The 15130-nt window shown below is 41.0% G+C and overlaps 1 protein-coding gene and 1 long non-coding RNA gene across 3 annotated transcripts in view; one reads left to right on the top strand and one right to left on the bottom strand.

Annotated features, from left to right (window-relative positions):
- Positions 1 to 2877: 2877 nt before the first annotated feature.
- On the bottom strand, positions 2878 to 14123 carry LOC132025338 (uncharacterized). Its single transcript, XR_009406546.1, has 3 exons — positions 14036 to 14123; positions 7569 to 7699; positions 2878 to 3301 (listed from the first exon to the last, which is right to left on the bottom strand). It is a non-coding gene; the product is annotated as an uncharacterized LOC132025338 (long non-coding RNA).
- A 229-nt stretch (positions 14124 to 14352) lies between these two features.
- The window catches only part of CTSC (cathepsin C), a 37665-nt gene continuing 36887 nt past the window's right edge, over positions 14353 to 15130 (top strand). The window contains exon 1 of one of the 2 annotated variants that reach the window (XM_059412421.1): positions 14353 to 14633. In XM_059412421.1, the coding sequence (XP_059268404.1) occupies positions 14462 to 14633 (172 nt within the window). In that variant the 5' untranslated portion in view covers positions 14353 to 14461. The remainder of the gene's footprint in view (positions 14634 to 15130) is intronic. The other variant, XM_059412412.1, reaches the window with a different exon arrangement.

Genomic DNA, 15130 nt, shown 5'->3' with positions numbered 1-15130 from the left:
AGGTAACCCCGAGCTGTGAGCTTACTGTCGGCTCTGTCTCTGTAGCCAGCTTTCCCATTCCAATACCTGCAAGCTCTGCGACACTCAGACACCCCTGATCCTTCTGTGACCCTGCAGGACCTGAGGCCACGCTGACCCCGCGTGGGCTTCGCCCCAGTTTAGCCTCTGGAGCAATGTCCCTCAGCGGAACAGACTTTTAAAAGTCCTGATTTTGTGCGCCGTTGCTCTGCCGCTTGCCGGGAGCCGGCCCCTCCCCCTGGGGTCTATCTTCCCATCGCTTTGGATTCACTTCTCCGCCAGTCCTACCTTTCAGAAAGTGGTTGTTTTTCTGTTTCCAGAATTGCCGTTCTTCTTCTCTTCGATCTGCCGATGGATTTTCAGGTGTTTGCAATCTTTAGATAAGCTATCTAGCTGATCTCCGGCCAGCTGAAGTAGTCTCAGCCTGCTACTTCTCCGCCATCTTGACTCCTCGATCCTGCTTCATGTTTATACCTGTGCCGTACCTTCCCAAATGCAGTCCGTTAATTCTTTCTGTGTGCTCTTGCTGTATCCACTCATCTGCTTTCATGGTTGCTTTAAGCAGAGACTTCTAGACACAGAGACCCCAGGTTTGCCTTCATAAGGAGATCCTTTCTCCCCTAAGTTGGAATAAGTGCCAATAAATATATGAGCTGGCTACTTTTAGACCTAGAGTCTGGTTGAGAACTATCATACAATTTGGAATTGTTATGTTACTTTATCTGTTTTGTATAATGATTTTAAGTTTTGTATTTTGTTGACTGTTGAACTTAAAAAAAAAAAAAGTACCCAATGAGGTGAGGTTGGCTCAAGGCTTCAAGATGATCTCCAACACTTACAACTTTGAGAAGATGTAGACTTTAGACTAGAATACCTCGGAGTTTCTCCCTCGTAACCTTTCTGGTTACTCAAATATGATCTTAACTGGCTTCTAATTACTAAATACTTCTTTCTAACAGAGGATATGAGAACCAGAAAAGGTCCTTCATTGAACTGAGGGGCAAAATCACTAAATATAAAGAATCCAACTATTAATCAGCAATACTTTTAAAAGAAAGATCTTGATCAAAATGGGGAAATGTGAAAATTAATTAAGGGAAACCTCATCAAAATGGAGCAGGGTGGTTTGGCAGGGGAGCTCTTATGCCCTACCACTCTTCATCAATGGCAAATCCAACAGGAAGACAGGGACCTTGCTCATGGGTACTACTTTACTATCCCAGCAGGAAGAAGAAAGTCTTACTTCTTCTCCAGGCAACAGCTCAGCCAATAAAAGAAGGCCACAGTTTAGCCAAAGAGAAGCCACTATACTTTTATCCCAGTGGACCTTTTATTTATAACAACTTTCCCAACTTTCTGCTTTTCTCTATAAAAGAGCATATCTCTTCTCTGTTCTGCAGACTTGCCTGTGGTTTTTGCCAGAGCTTGCTGGTCTTAGATCTTAGTTCTCTGTTATTCCCAAAATAAACACATATTTTGCTGGTAAAATAAGAGTTTATTTTGATGTTTAACTAAAGCAAACAAAAATCTTGCCTGGAACAATCTTTTCCTTTTGCTAATAATTTTCTTGCCCCATCCTCCTTTATAAAAACCTCCTTTTTTGTACAACTTCTCAGAGCTTCCTTCTACTGGCTAGATGTGATGCTACCCAATTTGTATACCATTTAATAAAGCCAAGTAGATCCTCAAGTTGAAAAAGAAAGAAAAAGGAAACACAAAGAATATTATGGTAGATGAATAAATACAAAGTTAATTCTTTTGAAATAATACTCAAGGTTTCCTGGGTAGCTCGGTTAAGCATCTGACTCTTGATTTAGGCTCAGGTCATGATCTCGGGGTCATGAAATAAAGCCCCAAGTTGGGCTCTGTGATGGGCATGGAGCCTACTTAAGATTCTCTCTCTCCCTCTCCTTCTGCACCCCACCCCACTCTCTCTTTCTCTAAATAAAAAATTTTTAAATGAGATAAAATAATACTCAAAGAGAAAGAGAGAAATCAGGAAACAGACTCAACTAAAGAGAACATACTGATGGTTACCAGAAGGGGGTTGGATAGTAGAAATAGGTATTGGTGATTAACAAGTGCACTTGTTCTCATGAGCACAGGGTGATGTATGGAATTGTTGAATCATGATATTGAGCACCTGAAACTAATATGACACTATATGTTAACTAACTGGAATTAAAATAAAAACTTAAAAAATAAAATAATATCCATTGAATGCTCCATTAAGAAAACAAACAAACAAGTAAACCAAAGGTGATGGGTTGCAAAACATACAATTTTGAAGGTGGCAAAAAATGTTAAAACAAATAAAGTGCTCTTAAAATTCATTATGGAGGAGGGAAAATGCCCGAGAAAGCTGAAAATATGAAAACAAAGAATAAGGATCAAACTTGTTTTAAAGTCAATCGGTAAGACAAAATGAAACAAAGCATTCTATTGTTTATGGGAATTGACCATACTAAAATTCCGTGTTTAAATTTAGAGGGAATAAGATTTAATAAAGCGTTGGTACCGTTGCCTGAATGAAAAGACAACTGAACTCCTATATCACACAATATACAAAAACACACCTTAGGTGTGTTTCAGAAATACACAGTTAAAATTAAATAATAATTACTTTAAGTACTTAAACCAATTTAAAACAGCTTAAAATATTTACATTTAAAACAATTGAAAAGATTTATAACTCTGGGGGGAGAGGAGGTTTGCAAGGAGCAGGCCAGGCCCCGGAGAGGGTATGATTCTCTGACGTTGCTGGTATCACTGAATGAACTTGAGTTTGCTCCTTGGTGAGTCACAGAAACTATGGTAGGTGGGACTGTCACACAAAGCAAAGGTTATCTGTAGCAGGTAAGGAGATCACAAGGAATAACTTCAAAAGCCAAGATTCCCTGTGAATGGGTTCCTTTTATTTAGGAGTAGGATGGATATTTAGAACAGGAAGCCTGGTCATCACATACAGAGGCAGACATCAGTGGTGCAAGCATCTTAAGGAAACATGCCTGTACCTGAATTGTATATTATGTAAATGAGGCTTGTGCTCCTCCTGGGTAGAGATTTTAGGATTATAATGAGATAAAGGTAAGTGCTGGGCACTCCATGAGTCACTCCAGGGACCTGCAGAGCAGGTGTGAGTTGGGGGTTGAGCACAAACTGCCCCGGGTGATCGGGGCCTCCAGAGCTCTTCCTCAGAGTAGTCATGATTGCTTGCGGGGTGGTCTTGCTGGTTTCCATCAGGGGATGGCTCACAGGTCTTTTGCTTGAGTTAAGAAATAAGCTACAAAGAAGAGATTAAGGGAAAATGTGACAGGATCAGTGGGTACAAACAGACGGGCAGTAAAGGTCAGGTCTTGGAGTCTAACTGGCGACACTGGGAGAAGTCCTATATGCTAGGGCTCTCCTGGATACTCAGTGCTGCAGTATCTATTTGACCCAGCAATGAGTTGCTGTCACTTTCGTACAGAAATAAAAGCAGCTAAAGAAAAAAAAAGAAAGAAAAGGAAAAGAAGGAAAGAACGAAGAAAGTAAGGCAGCTATAGGAAGGATTTATGTTCAAAAATTCTTACTGCAGCATATTTTGCAATGGTAAAAAGGTAATAATGCTAAAATACCTAGAAAAAACCCAACTGCCCATTAAATAACAGTTACATTGGTTTGTTATATGCCTTAGGTACCATGCCTCCATTTTTCTTAAACAAACTCAATTTCTTGAAGTGGAGAGATTTCTGTAGTTCATTTTTAGGAATGAAAAACATTTTTTGAGAGCAGGCATGCACACGTGCAAGCAGGTAGGGGACGGGGAGGAGAGAGACTCTTAAGCAGTCTCCATACCCAGACCAGAGACCAACTCAGGCCTCAAGAATAAAAGATTTTTATTAAAAAATGAAATCGGATGGAGGAGAAATATATCCAGTCTGCTTCTGTGTCATAAAAATAAACTGCAAAATCCATACTCACCTAGCACTTCTATAGTGCTTATTCTGTGACAGCATTATTAAAAGCATTTCACATTTTCACTCATTCAAAACTTCACTACAACCGTGTGATGTAGATACTACTATGATCTCAATTTTATTAAGGTAAAAACTGAGTCAGAAAAGGTAGCTTCCCGAAAGTCACACAAGATAGTAAAAGGTGGTGCCAGGATTCAAACCATGGCATTCAGGATCTAGAATCTGTGGCTTTATAATCATGGGCTCTGCTTCTTATGCAGGTTTGTAAATGGCTGGTAAGTTTAGTAAAAGATCTGGGAGCAGGCTCACCAGGAAGTAAACACAGATTACCTTGCCCGGCAGGGTGAGGACAAGAAGGAAAAGGAAAAGGGGTGGAAGTGGGGAAGAAACTTTGTAGCACAATAGCAAAATGTACTTGGTGTAATTTTAAACAAAATTTATTGAATTTTCTATTTCATTACATAATATGATAAATATGGTTAAATATAAGAAACAAAAATCAGCAGTAGCAACTGAAGGAGAACAAATTATACCTCCCCAAAAATATGCCTCTTTGGCCTATCGATTATTTCAAGCTGGCCATTTTTAAGAAACAGCAGATAAAGGTAAAGTTCTGAAAACCCAGTGGAAGTTAGAAGAGAAGTTAACAAGGGAAATCTCCATTTGCACCAGGAAGATGGGGATGACTCTAAATCTCTAGAAACTGTTATAAATGGAGATGGCAGGGACTTAAATCTCCATTACAATCTTACTCGTGTTTACTGTGCTTTTCCTGGTAACCTCCTATCACTGACTTCCCATCGTGAATATCTTTTGTCTTTAGCTGAAGATGGTATTTAAGGTGATGGCTTTGGCCATTTTGGAGAGGTACTCAGTTTTCCTGGTGTTATCAGACTCAAACTTGTCTATGCATCCAATGGGCAGTAAGCTGATGTCTGAAACACCTGTTTCAAAGCAAAGAAAGCTTTATTATCAGAAGGACAGCCCAATGAGAAGGCAGGGGCTTCTTGTCCTGTTGAGGACAGGTCTTGTCCTGTTGAGCCTAGGGACAGCTTATAAATTTGCAAAGGAAGTGAATACAGGAGAAGAGGGTGAAGGGCTTCTTGAAAACTTTAGGAGAATGGGGGGCTTGAAACAATCTGGAGGTATGCATTCTTTCGGACAGTGAGGTGCCTTTTGGGAACTGGTACATCAGGTATGTCCATTAATTTCCAAAAGAAATGTTACTGCCGGGTTCCTATTAAGTTTCCACAATCAGTGGGTAAACACGGGGTAGGAGTGAATAAGGCAAATTTAACGATAAGAGGTGTGTAAAGTATAATTAAGTAGGGAACCTAACAAATGTGGAGCTAAGTTAATAATGCAACTAATAGAACTATAATTCTGCTTATGCATTCATTACAGGCCCAGGAATCAGGTGTCCAGTCTCATGGGGTCTCTCCTATGTGAACAGTAGGCACACATGTTAGGAAACTTTTGTTTCTCTTTCTCCTGTCAATCTGTGTTATATCAATTTAATTATTAAACTATCCAAAGAACCTAGAAAGGAAGAACAGAGAAGTTTTCTGCCCCTACAGAACAAATAGAAATGATGATAAATTTGAGGTCATTTTTCCTCAGAGTTAGTTGTTACCTTAATTGTACCCACACTAAAGTTATTTATATATTTAATTATATATATATATATATATATATATATATATATATATATATTTATTTAAATTCTAAGGGTACTAAATGTTTAAAAGGAGGAATGCATAAATCAGTTTGATTATGTCAACTTAAATAATAAAAAGTCATGATAAATAATGTCAATTTATTTTCGACTTACTAAAATGAAATACTTTAAATGTTCTCATATCATCACTTGAGTAAGTTATCTGATTCTTAGAAAAGGGATGTCTTTCTCTATTTGGAGTAATGGACAGTCTTCACCTTGAAACCTGTCATCCTGGACAGTCTGGACCTTGAAACCTGAATAATGCTCTTCATGCAAAAGCTATACAGTTTTGCTATTTTAGAATTCACCTTGGTTGATTTCATGTTTCCTTGTCATTGATAACATATACAAAAAAGGGAATTCAAATCAAAATATGAACCTTTGAAATAAAATGCTGAGACATGGGTTAGCATTCCTATTGCCCAGCATGTGTTCGTAACTTCACTTCAGAAGAGCAAACCAAACAGTTGTGGAGCCGTGCAGGGTCAACTTCCAAACTAACGCACACAAGTATATTAACTTAAATAGAAGGCACTGTACTTGCAACTCCCAGTTTACTGCAGTGGACTTTGTGTTTCCAACAACCTCTCTAACTTCCCCCTTTCCTCTATAAAAGAGCGTTTATCTCCTTTGCACTGCTGCCCTGCCTATGCTTCTGCCACAGCTTGCTTGCCTGGATTGCAGTTCTCTGCTATTCCCGAATAAGCCTGTCTTTGCTGGTAAAACACTGGCAGCTTTATTTTTTTTAAGTTCAGAGCACCTACCACATGTTGGAAATACCATGGCGAACAAGACAGAGAAGTCCCACGCCTCATGGAGCTTATGTTTGAGGAGGGGAGAAGCATAATAAACAAGAATATTCAATAATTACAGGCAGTTTTTAGCAATTTTAGGTGTTACCTAGAAATAAATGTAGTAATAAAACTGAAGAGCTGGAGAAGGCAGCTTCAGGTAGCAGGGGTAAAGAAGGCCTTCCTGAGAAGGCGAAATACTTATCAGTGACAATGTCATCAATGGTGAGAATGAGCCGTCATGTGAGGGGGTAAGTTATTTCAGGCAGAGAGGATAGCAGAGTACAAAGGTAAGGAAGAGAGAAGAAAGCTAGAGCGTCTGAGGATCAAACAGAGGGTGACAGTTCCCAGTACAGTGAGCAACTGGAAGAACAAAGAGATAGGGGACAGTTCATGCAGATCTTTCCTATAGAATTTTATTCAAAGGTGATAGAAAGGTAACCTATTAGGAAGTATTCAGCTTTCCAATATTTGGAGTAACATGATATGATTCACATTTATTAAAAAACCAGTGCAGAGGGTAGGCTCTGTGTGATATACTGGCTGATCAGAAGGAAGGTGTGTGAAAAGGAAGCGTCAAAGATGTCCCTTAGGTTCCTGGCTTGTACACTACATTCAAGAAAAAAGTGGATGAAATTAGAAGCTAACCATGGTTGTTCAGCAAGAAAGGATGGCATATGGGACCAGAGTGATGTTGGTGGAAAGGGAACAAAGTGGACACATCCATAATTGGCTCTTACTCTGTGTGACCTACAGGATTAGTCTGGTCTATCAGTAAAAATAATGCTTCTTAAAAATTTCATTTCTGGGCACCTGGGTGGCTAGTGGTTTAAAGCCTCTGCTTTCCGCTCAGGTCATGATCCCAGGGTCCTGGGATCAAGGCCCACATCAGGCTCTCTGCTCAGCAGGGAGCCTGCTTCCATGTCTCTCTGCCTGCCTCTCTGCCTACTTGTGATCTCTGTCTGTCAAATAAATAAAATCTTTTAAAAAAAATTTCATTTCCCAAACTTGTGTTATTTCACAGAAGGAATAGTGAAGTGAGAATAGGGTCAAATGGTAGAGACTTTCTCCATAACTTACAGTTCCATAGCTGCCTCAACATATACATCTTCTGTTCGGTTCACTTGTAGAACCTTTCTTTCTTTTAATTTTATATCTGATGGCATCAATAAGTAGACCATGCTTCTCTTCTGAAATCACACTCCAGCAATCTAACAGAAAGCAGAAAAGTGTTCGGTTGGTTATCAGACCTATCTATACCCACGAGCAGCGTGACTACAGAAAAGTGACTTCTGTTTCCTAAACCCCATTTTCCTTATCAGTAGAGTGGGAGTAATGAGATATGTAAGATTGCTATCAAATTTACATAACATGTGACTGTACTATGCAAGTTATGATAAGCTATTCAAATAGAAACACAAAGTGTTTTATTCAAATAACAGAGCACAATAATTCTCTAACTTCATCAGCTCATATTCCATCAAATGCAAGGATGTTCTCCTCCAATTTTTACATCTTAACTGAGTAAACTTAGAATATTACCACCCCTCTTATAAAAAAATGACACAAGTAACCCCCAATCATTAGGGAACATGGCTTAAGCAGTTTCTCCGTTCTTGCAGTTGTGTTTGTGGTTGGAAAACCACACATCCTGCCCATCTCTATCCACCTCACGACCAAGGCCATGCACGTTTGAGAGCATCTCAGAGTATGCAGTTATTCTAGTGAAGAAGTTCTCAGCACATGCTCCAAGAACTTGTGGGAATCCATGGGACTTCTTTAGGAGTCTGTAAGGTTCTTTTTTTCAACTATACACCTATATGATGGTGGGTGTTCTTCATATTCTCCAACCAGAACAACTTATCCCAACATATGCAACGTGGAAGCAGATAATCCAGCACTTTTCCATTAACCCAGGCGTTCGAATTTGCAAAATGGTAAAACAATGTTACTTTCCTGGGTTTTTTTTTTTCATGTTTTTGATAATATAGCTATATATTTTTAGAATTGTGTTACTTTCACTTTATTGTTACTATTCAGTAAGTCAGTACTTTTTACATCCAGTTTCTGCTAGGGTAAATATTGCCGATATAACCCATACACACAAAAGTTCTTTGGAGTCTTCATAATCTTTAAGAATGCAAAGGGGTCCTAAGAACAAAAAGTGGGAGAAACCTTATAGTGCAATCAGCCAACCTGTGCAGCATTCCTAGAAACCCTCTTATTTCAGCAAGGGTAAGCTCTAATTAGCTTGTTTTCATGTACAGAAAGCTAATTACTTGCTTCTTATGTCTTCCTTCCTGCATAGGATCCACCCTTTCTTTCATAAATTTTATGAAGAGGATAAATGAGTGAATATGGGCCAGGCTCTGTCAAAAACTTTGACATACAAAAATAATGGAGTCCTGCTATCAAGGAACGTGGATCCTAGTGGAAAAAGCAGACAGATCATTGAAATGAATCATAAAACACAGGAACATGGGGTAACACAAGAGGGCATTCTGCCATCTGCCCAGGAGATCAGAAGGACAGAAACCATACTCAGAACATGACAGGACACGACAAGACCTTTAAGCTTGTGGGTCAACCCTACTTCCAAACAAAGGTCCCCACTGTAGGTGCCATGGCTCAGCATTGCTCCATGTCTCTTTAAGAGACAGCCTGCATAGAGGGCAGCTGGCCAACAGCCTCCCCCTGTAATGACTTCAGGAACCACCTCAGCTTTCCAGTCAAGGCAGACAACTAAATGCAGCTCAGGTACTAGGGCCTGGCCATGTCTGCCCACGTCAAGCTCATCTCTGCCGTGCTAGCTGGGGATCTCAGAGTTGTATTCCTGAGTCTCTTTCTCCACAACCCTCTTTCCCTCCTTCCTTTCACGGGATGAAATCCAAGGCTTTGCCCTCCTATTCCTCTTTCCTCTCAACTTCCACTTTCATGGGCGTTGGTCCCTAATAAATTCTCTGAGTCTCAGATAATATCCTCCTCATACAATTGTGTGATAATTAAATGACCTAATATATGTGAATTATCTTGGTACAGTATAAAGTCCTACATAAATAAATTGACTAAGATGATTATTATGACTCCCAATGACAGAGATGTACATGCAACCAAGTAACATGCTACAACTATATGTCAAGTTTTTTCTTCTCTATTTCTAAGAGTACTATTTCTCTATTTCTAAGTGTACACGCAACCAAATAACGTGCCACAATGGTCTGTCAAGTATTTTCTTCTCTATTTCTCTACTTCTAAGATCTTTCATTATTTTAATATGCATTCCAGAACAGTGGCTTTCAAACTTACACTCAAGGCAGGGAACTTGGAAATCATGACGCTTTTTGCTCTTTACCATGAGATATAGGTACATTCATGTCCATCATAGTACTAGTCATTCAACATATATTTGAGAACTTATTGTGTGCCAGAAATTATTCAGGGTGCTAGGATTACAATAGAGAACAAGATTTGGAGCCTATTTTTAATTAAGAGGGATAAGTTTTCTAACAGAAATAAACACAATAATAAATGCAGTCAGATCTTCATAGAGATCTGTATTTATTCATTTTGTCTTCTCAAAACCAGATGAGGCAGATAGGGAACATAATTATGTACATTTTATAGATGAGAAAATCAAGGCACAAAAAGAAGTAAAAATAACTTCCAAGATCAAACATCTGGTGAAAGGCAGAGGCCAGGCTTCCCTCTCAAGCAGTGTGACTTGAGTCCTTGCCAATGTTTAAACCAGTGATTCGCAACAATAGCTGTATCAGCAACTCTGGAAAGGGGATTGTTAAAGCACAGATTGCTGGGACCTACCCGGAATTTTCCTGATTCAGTAGGTTATGAGGTAGGGTCAGGAATTTGCGTTTTTACAAATTCCAAGAAGATGTGGCTGCTGCTGGTCCTATTGGTTCTGGGACCACACTTCGGGAACTACTTCTAAGCAAGGCAGCCTCTCTAGAAACTTACTTGTTATAATAATCTGAGAACCAAATTCTAGTTTGCATAGAATATCAGTTGGGTTATGGGGCACCTGGGTAGCTCAGTTAAGCATCTGCCTTTGGCTTGGTCATGATCCCAGGGTCTTGGGATTGAGCCCTGTGACAGCTCCTTGCTCGGCAGGGAATCTCGCTTCTCCTTCTCCCTCTGCCCCTTCCCCTACTTGTGCTCTCTTTCCCTTTCTCTCCTTCAAAGTCTTTTAAAAAATCAGTTTTGTATCATATCATTTCAATACATGCCAGATTTTCAGGAATGAAACTCCCAGGTAAATCAATAGGAGATTGTACTTTGTTCTGCTGGGACTTGACCAAGTTATCTAGCACTGACACCTGACCAAGATTTATCCAGCATTGACACCTGACCAAGAGCTATCTAGCATTGAGACTTGACCAAGAGTTATCTAGCATTAGCACCTAGGTATGGTAGTTGAATGACCTGATGAATATCTGATGAGATATTTGTGGGTTTTTGTTGTTGTTGGTTTTGTTTTTGTTTTTTGTTTTTTTGCAGGGTGCAGAGGGAGAGACAGAAAGAATCTTACTTAAGCAGGCTCCATACCCAGTGCAGAGCCTGATATGGGGCTCAGTCTCACAACCCTGACATCATGACCTGAGCCAAAATCAAGAGTCTGATACTTAACCGACTAAGCCACCCAGACACCCTAATATTTGTGTTCTAACTCGCTGAAATGATTTCTGTTTTCAGAGAAAAGGTACCCGTCATTTTTATCCTGATTCTGTAATTTTGCATAGAGGCAAAAAAAAGTATCTGAATATCTTATTCTGTTTTCCAGATGCTGAAATATGTCTTTGAATTAGAAATTGAATAAAAATTTGCCATATTTTTCTTTTTTATTAAGTATATAACTGGCTTATATATACATTTCATTTCAGAGTAATAAAGATCTCTATAAAATATTTGTTAAAAATTAAAACTTAGGGCCGCATCAGTTTGAGAATCACCGATTTTCCTCCCTGCTAATGGAGACAGGGCAATATTTTATTTTGAGGGGGAACAGTTTGGGAATTAGTAGATAATTGGAGTAAACTAATTTTTTAAAAGATTTTATTTATTTATTTGACAGAGAGAGAAATCACAAGTAGACAGAGAGCCTGATGCAGGGCTTGATCCCAGGACCCTGAGATCATGACCTGAAGGCAAAGGCTTAACCCACTGAGCTACCCAGGCACCCTGGAGATAAACTAAATTTAAAATCAAGTTACCTGGGGCACCTGAGTGGCTCAGTGGGTTAAGCTGCTGCCTTTGGCTCAGGTCATGATACCAGGGTCCTGCGATCAAGCCCCGAGTCGGGCTCTCTGCTCAGCAGGGAGCCTGCTTCCCTCTCTCCCTCTGCCTGCCTCTCTGCCTACCTGTGATCTCTGTCTGTCAAATAAATAAATAAAATCTTTAAAAAAAAAAATTAAGTTACCTGAGGCTTATTTTTGAATCTCAGTAACTGGCAATGTGACATTGAGCAAGTTATGATCCCTGGATCTCCATTTTCCAATATTAAAATGAACCCATTAGACTAAAAGGTCTGCAAAATCCCTTTTCAGTTATCATTCATTGAATAAAGACTATGTAGGGGCACCTGCGTGGCTTAGTTGATTGAGTGCCTGCCTTCAGCTCAGGTCATGATCCCTGGGCCCTGTGATCAAGCGCCATGTCCCGCTCCCTGCTCACTGGGAAGTCTGCTTCTCCTTCTCCCTCTGCCCTTCCCCCTGCTTGTATGCGCTCTCTCAAATTTAAAAAAAATAAAAGACTATTTAAACTTTCTTCATAATTAGGTATACTACTTTGATTACAGCTATCAAAGAAAATTACAACGGGACTGTTGAACTCTTCGACTCTTTGATATTGACAACCTAGTAAAAGTTTTAATGTTTTAACAACAAATAGCTTGCTTTCCCAGGGACTTGGAAAGGCGGTGCTACATCTCTAAGTGTGTTAGCTTAATTACATGATGTCAACTTTGAATCTTAAGTATAGGACTATAAAATCTAAAAGGCCCCAGCCCTGCCTTCGCAGTTTGTGCCTGCATTACAGAATATGTACACTTCTGAGCTTCCAAAGTGACTCCTCTTGCCAAACTGAAATCGGCTTTCAGGCTGAGAAACCGAGGTAAATATCAGGGAGAAGAAAATTTTCCTCTACCCTTCAAAAGTTCTGGCAGGGCTAAGAATTAAATTGACATGGATCAGATTAACAGGAGGAAATTAAATGTGATTTTGTCTGTACGGGAACCCCACATACATGAGCACTTCAAAGCCAGAAAGGTGAAATGAGGTATGTACGCCAGCCTGTGCTAAGGACGGGATCGGGGCCTGGCACCTCAAAGGACAGATGTAGGATTCACACAGCAGTAAGAGCAGGTATTTGATAATTAGATGTTTACCCTACAACACAGATGAGTTTAAAAAAAAAAGTTATCTCTGGTAATAACCCACATTCTGAGAAAGATCCCCATTTAGATTCTTCTAGGTAGTTGAGGGGCAAACATGCTTCTCTTGACCTTGTAGTCTTAATTACCTTCAGCTCAAAACAGTCCACATGCACAAGGGGCACATTTTGAGAAGACTTGCTCTGAGCCCCTTCACTTACGTATTTATTTTAACACTCCAAGAAAGTTTGAGTGTTTTTGCATTAGGATCTAGGGAGACAAAGGCGAATCGTGTGTTAAATGTGCATATTTACTTGTAACCAGTGTGATGAGGGCAAAATGCCTGTGCCCTACAGGGCAGGGACACAGAAAAGTTTGTTTTGTTCATCACTTGCCCTTGATGCTGACACAAGGGCTGACACAAGGCCTGACACGCACAATGGGTTTTGTGTGCAAAAGCAGCCCCAACTTCCACCAACAGCCAGGAAAGTCAGAGAAGCTCTCACAGAAAAGGGTGATATTTAAACTAAGCAAAGAGGCACTTGGAAACAGTGCTACCTAATAATTAATTGGCAGTCAGACTGGCTGGCACACTGGAACCTGCTGGTAAGAGCAGCTTTCTCCCACCAGCTTCCTTCCTCACTCTGCCCAAGTTACTTCCTCTCTCTGAGCCTCCTGCTTTTCATCGTTAGAGGAGAAGGGGTTGAGTCACATAATCTGACATCTTTTGGGCATGTGTGTGCTTGTATTTGTGCAAATAGGATAACCTCTTTGTTAACCAAATCCTATAAAGTTTGCAGGGGGGAAAAACCCGAATACTCAAAAACTGCAAGTTTGCACTACAAATGAATTCTCTTGTGGGTAATAAATAACATTAACAGGAAACTAGACAAAACCAAGCCAAAAAAAAAAAAAAAAAAGAAAAGAAAAAAAAAAAAGGTTGTGAAAGTTTTGTTGGAAAACGGAAGGAAGACCAGTTCTCAAACAGCTAGGGTGACTGGGGGTAGCGAGTAAAATTTTTCTGAGGAAGGGGAAAAAAACTGAGTTGGTTGAGGACTAAGTGGAGAAGAAAAGCAAGTAAAAGAAAACCCCACTTACTAGATCTCTCCCTATCTGGGAATGTTTCCCGCCTTCCGTCTGTTACCTCCTGCATCCCTAGCCTTACCTTCTTCAGTCTCCCTCCGAGGACCTCTTTGTGATTTTGGTCTCCTCCCGCCCGCACACATTCCTCTTTTTCTCCACGTACCCCTCCCCCCGCCCAGTTACTTTTCAAGAAGCAAAGTCACTGTGGCTCTTAAGTCCTATTTTGAGACGTCCCATGGTCATAGAACGTGTGCCTCGCTTCTCCCAGGGCTCAAGGTCCAGCGGCAGCCAGGTACCGAAGAGTGCGCACTCCGGAGGCCTCACCTGCGGGCGAGACTGCTCCCGAGCGCCCCGCCCCCCGCCCCCGGCGCCCCAGACCCCGCCCCCGCCCTCGCCGGCCGCGGGTTTCCGGCAGCTCTGGTTATTTTAAGGCACGCGCTGTCCGGATCGCCTCACTCCCGGCGGTCCGCTTTCTGTCTCTTCATTTCCCCTCCGGAGCCCCGCCAGCATGGGTCCCTGTCCCCGCTCACTGCTGGCCGCCCTCCTCCTGGTCCTCTGCGGCGTCGGTACCGCACACGGCGATACACCTGCCAACTGCACCTACCCTGAGCTGCTGGGCACGTGGGTCTTCCAGGTGGGCCCCGTTGGTTCCCAACGCAACGTCAACTGCTTGCTTATGGGTAAGCCGCGGCGCTCCCGGACTCCCACCTCTACCCGCTTTAGCCCGGGACTCCTTCCTTTCAGTCCCCCGAGCTCTTCTTTCCGCAGCGCCCACAAGGAGCGCCCCCACCCGGGGCCGGTGCCGGTGGGAAGCCGGGTGGACCTAAAACCCCTTGGGGTGCCCTTTACCGCTCCAGGACCAAGAAGGCTAAGTTCAGCAGCTGAGAACTTCTCATTTCATGTTTCTTTGGTTGTTACCGGACCTAAACACTTTTTTCAGGAACTTAACATTCCCCTTGGGTTTTTGTTTTTTTTGTTTATTTATTTATTTATTTTTTCTGTCTTTTTAGTTTGGAAGAGAGTGGAGACAGTGTAGTCTAATGATCTCCCTGTCCAATCTGAATTTTTAAAAAATTTTGCCCATGGAAAATGAGCTCAAACACCGAAAAGCATAGCAAGAAAATGTTTTGTTGTTGTTGGTTTTTGTTTTTTGTTTTTTCCTTTTCTTAGCTTGTGG

This window comes from Mustela nigripes, chromosome 1 (genome assembly GCF_022355385.1).
Source record: "Mustela nigripes isolate SB6536 chromosome 1, MUSNIG.SB6536, whole genome shotgun sequence".
NCBI lineage: Eukaryota > Metazoa > Chordata > Mammalia > Carnivora > Mustelidae > Mustela > Mustela nigripes.
Note: the sequence above shows the minus strand (reverse complement) of the source record. Positions and strands in the feature narration are given on the sequence as shown.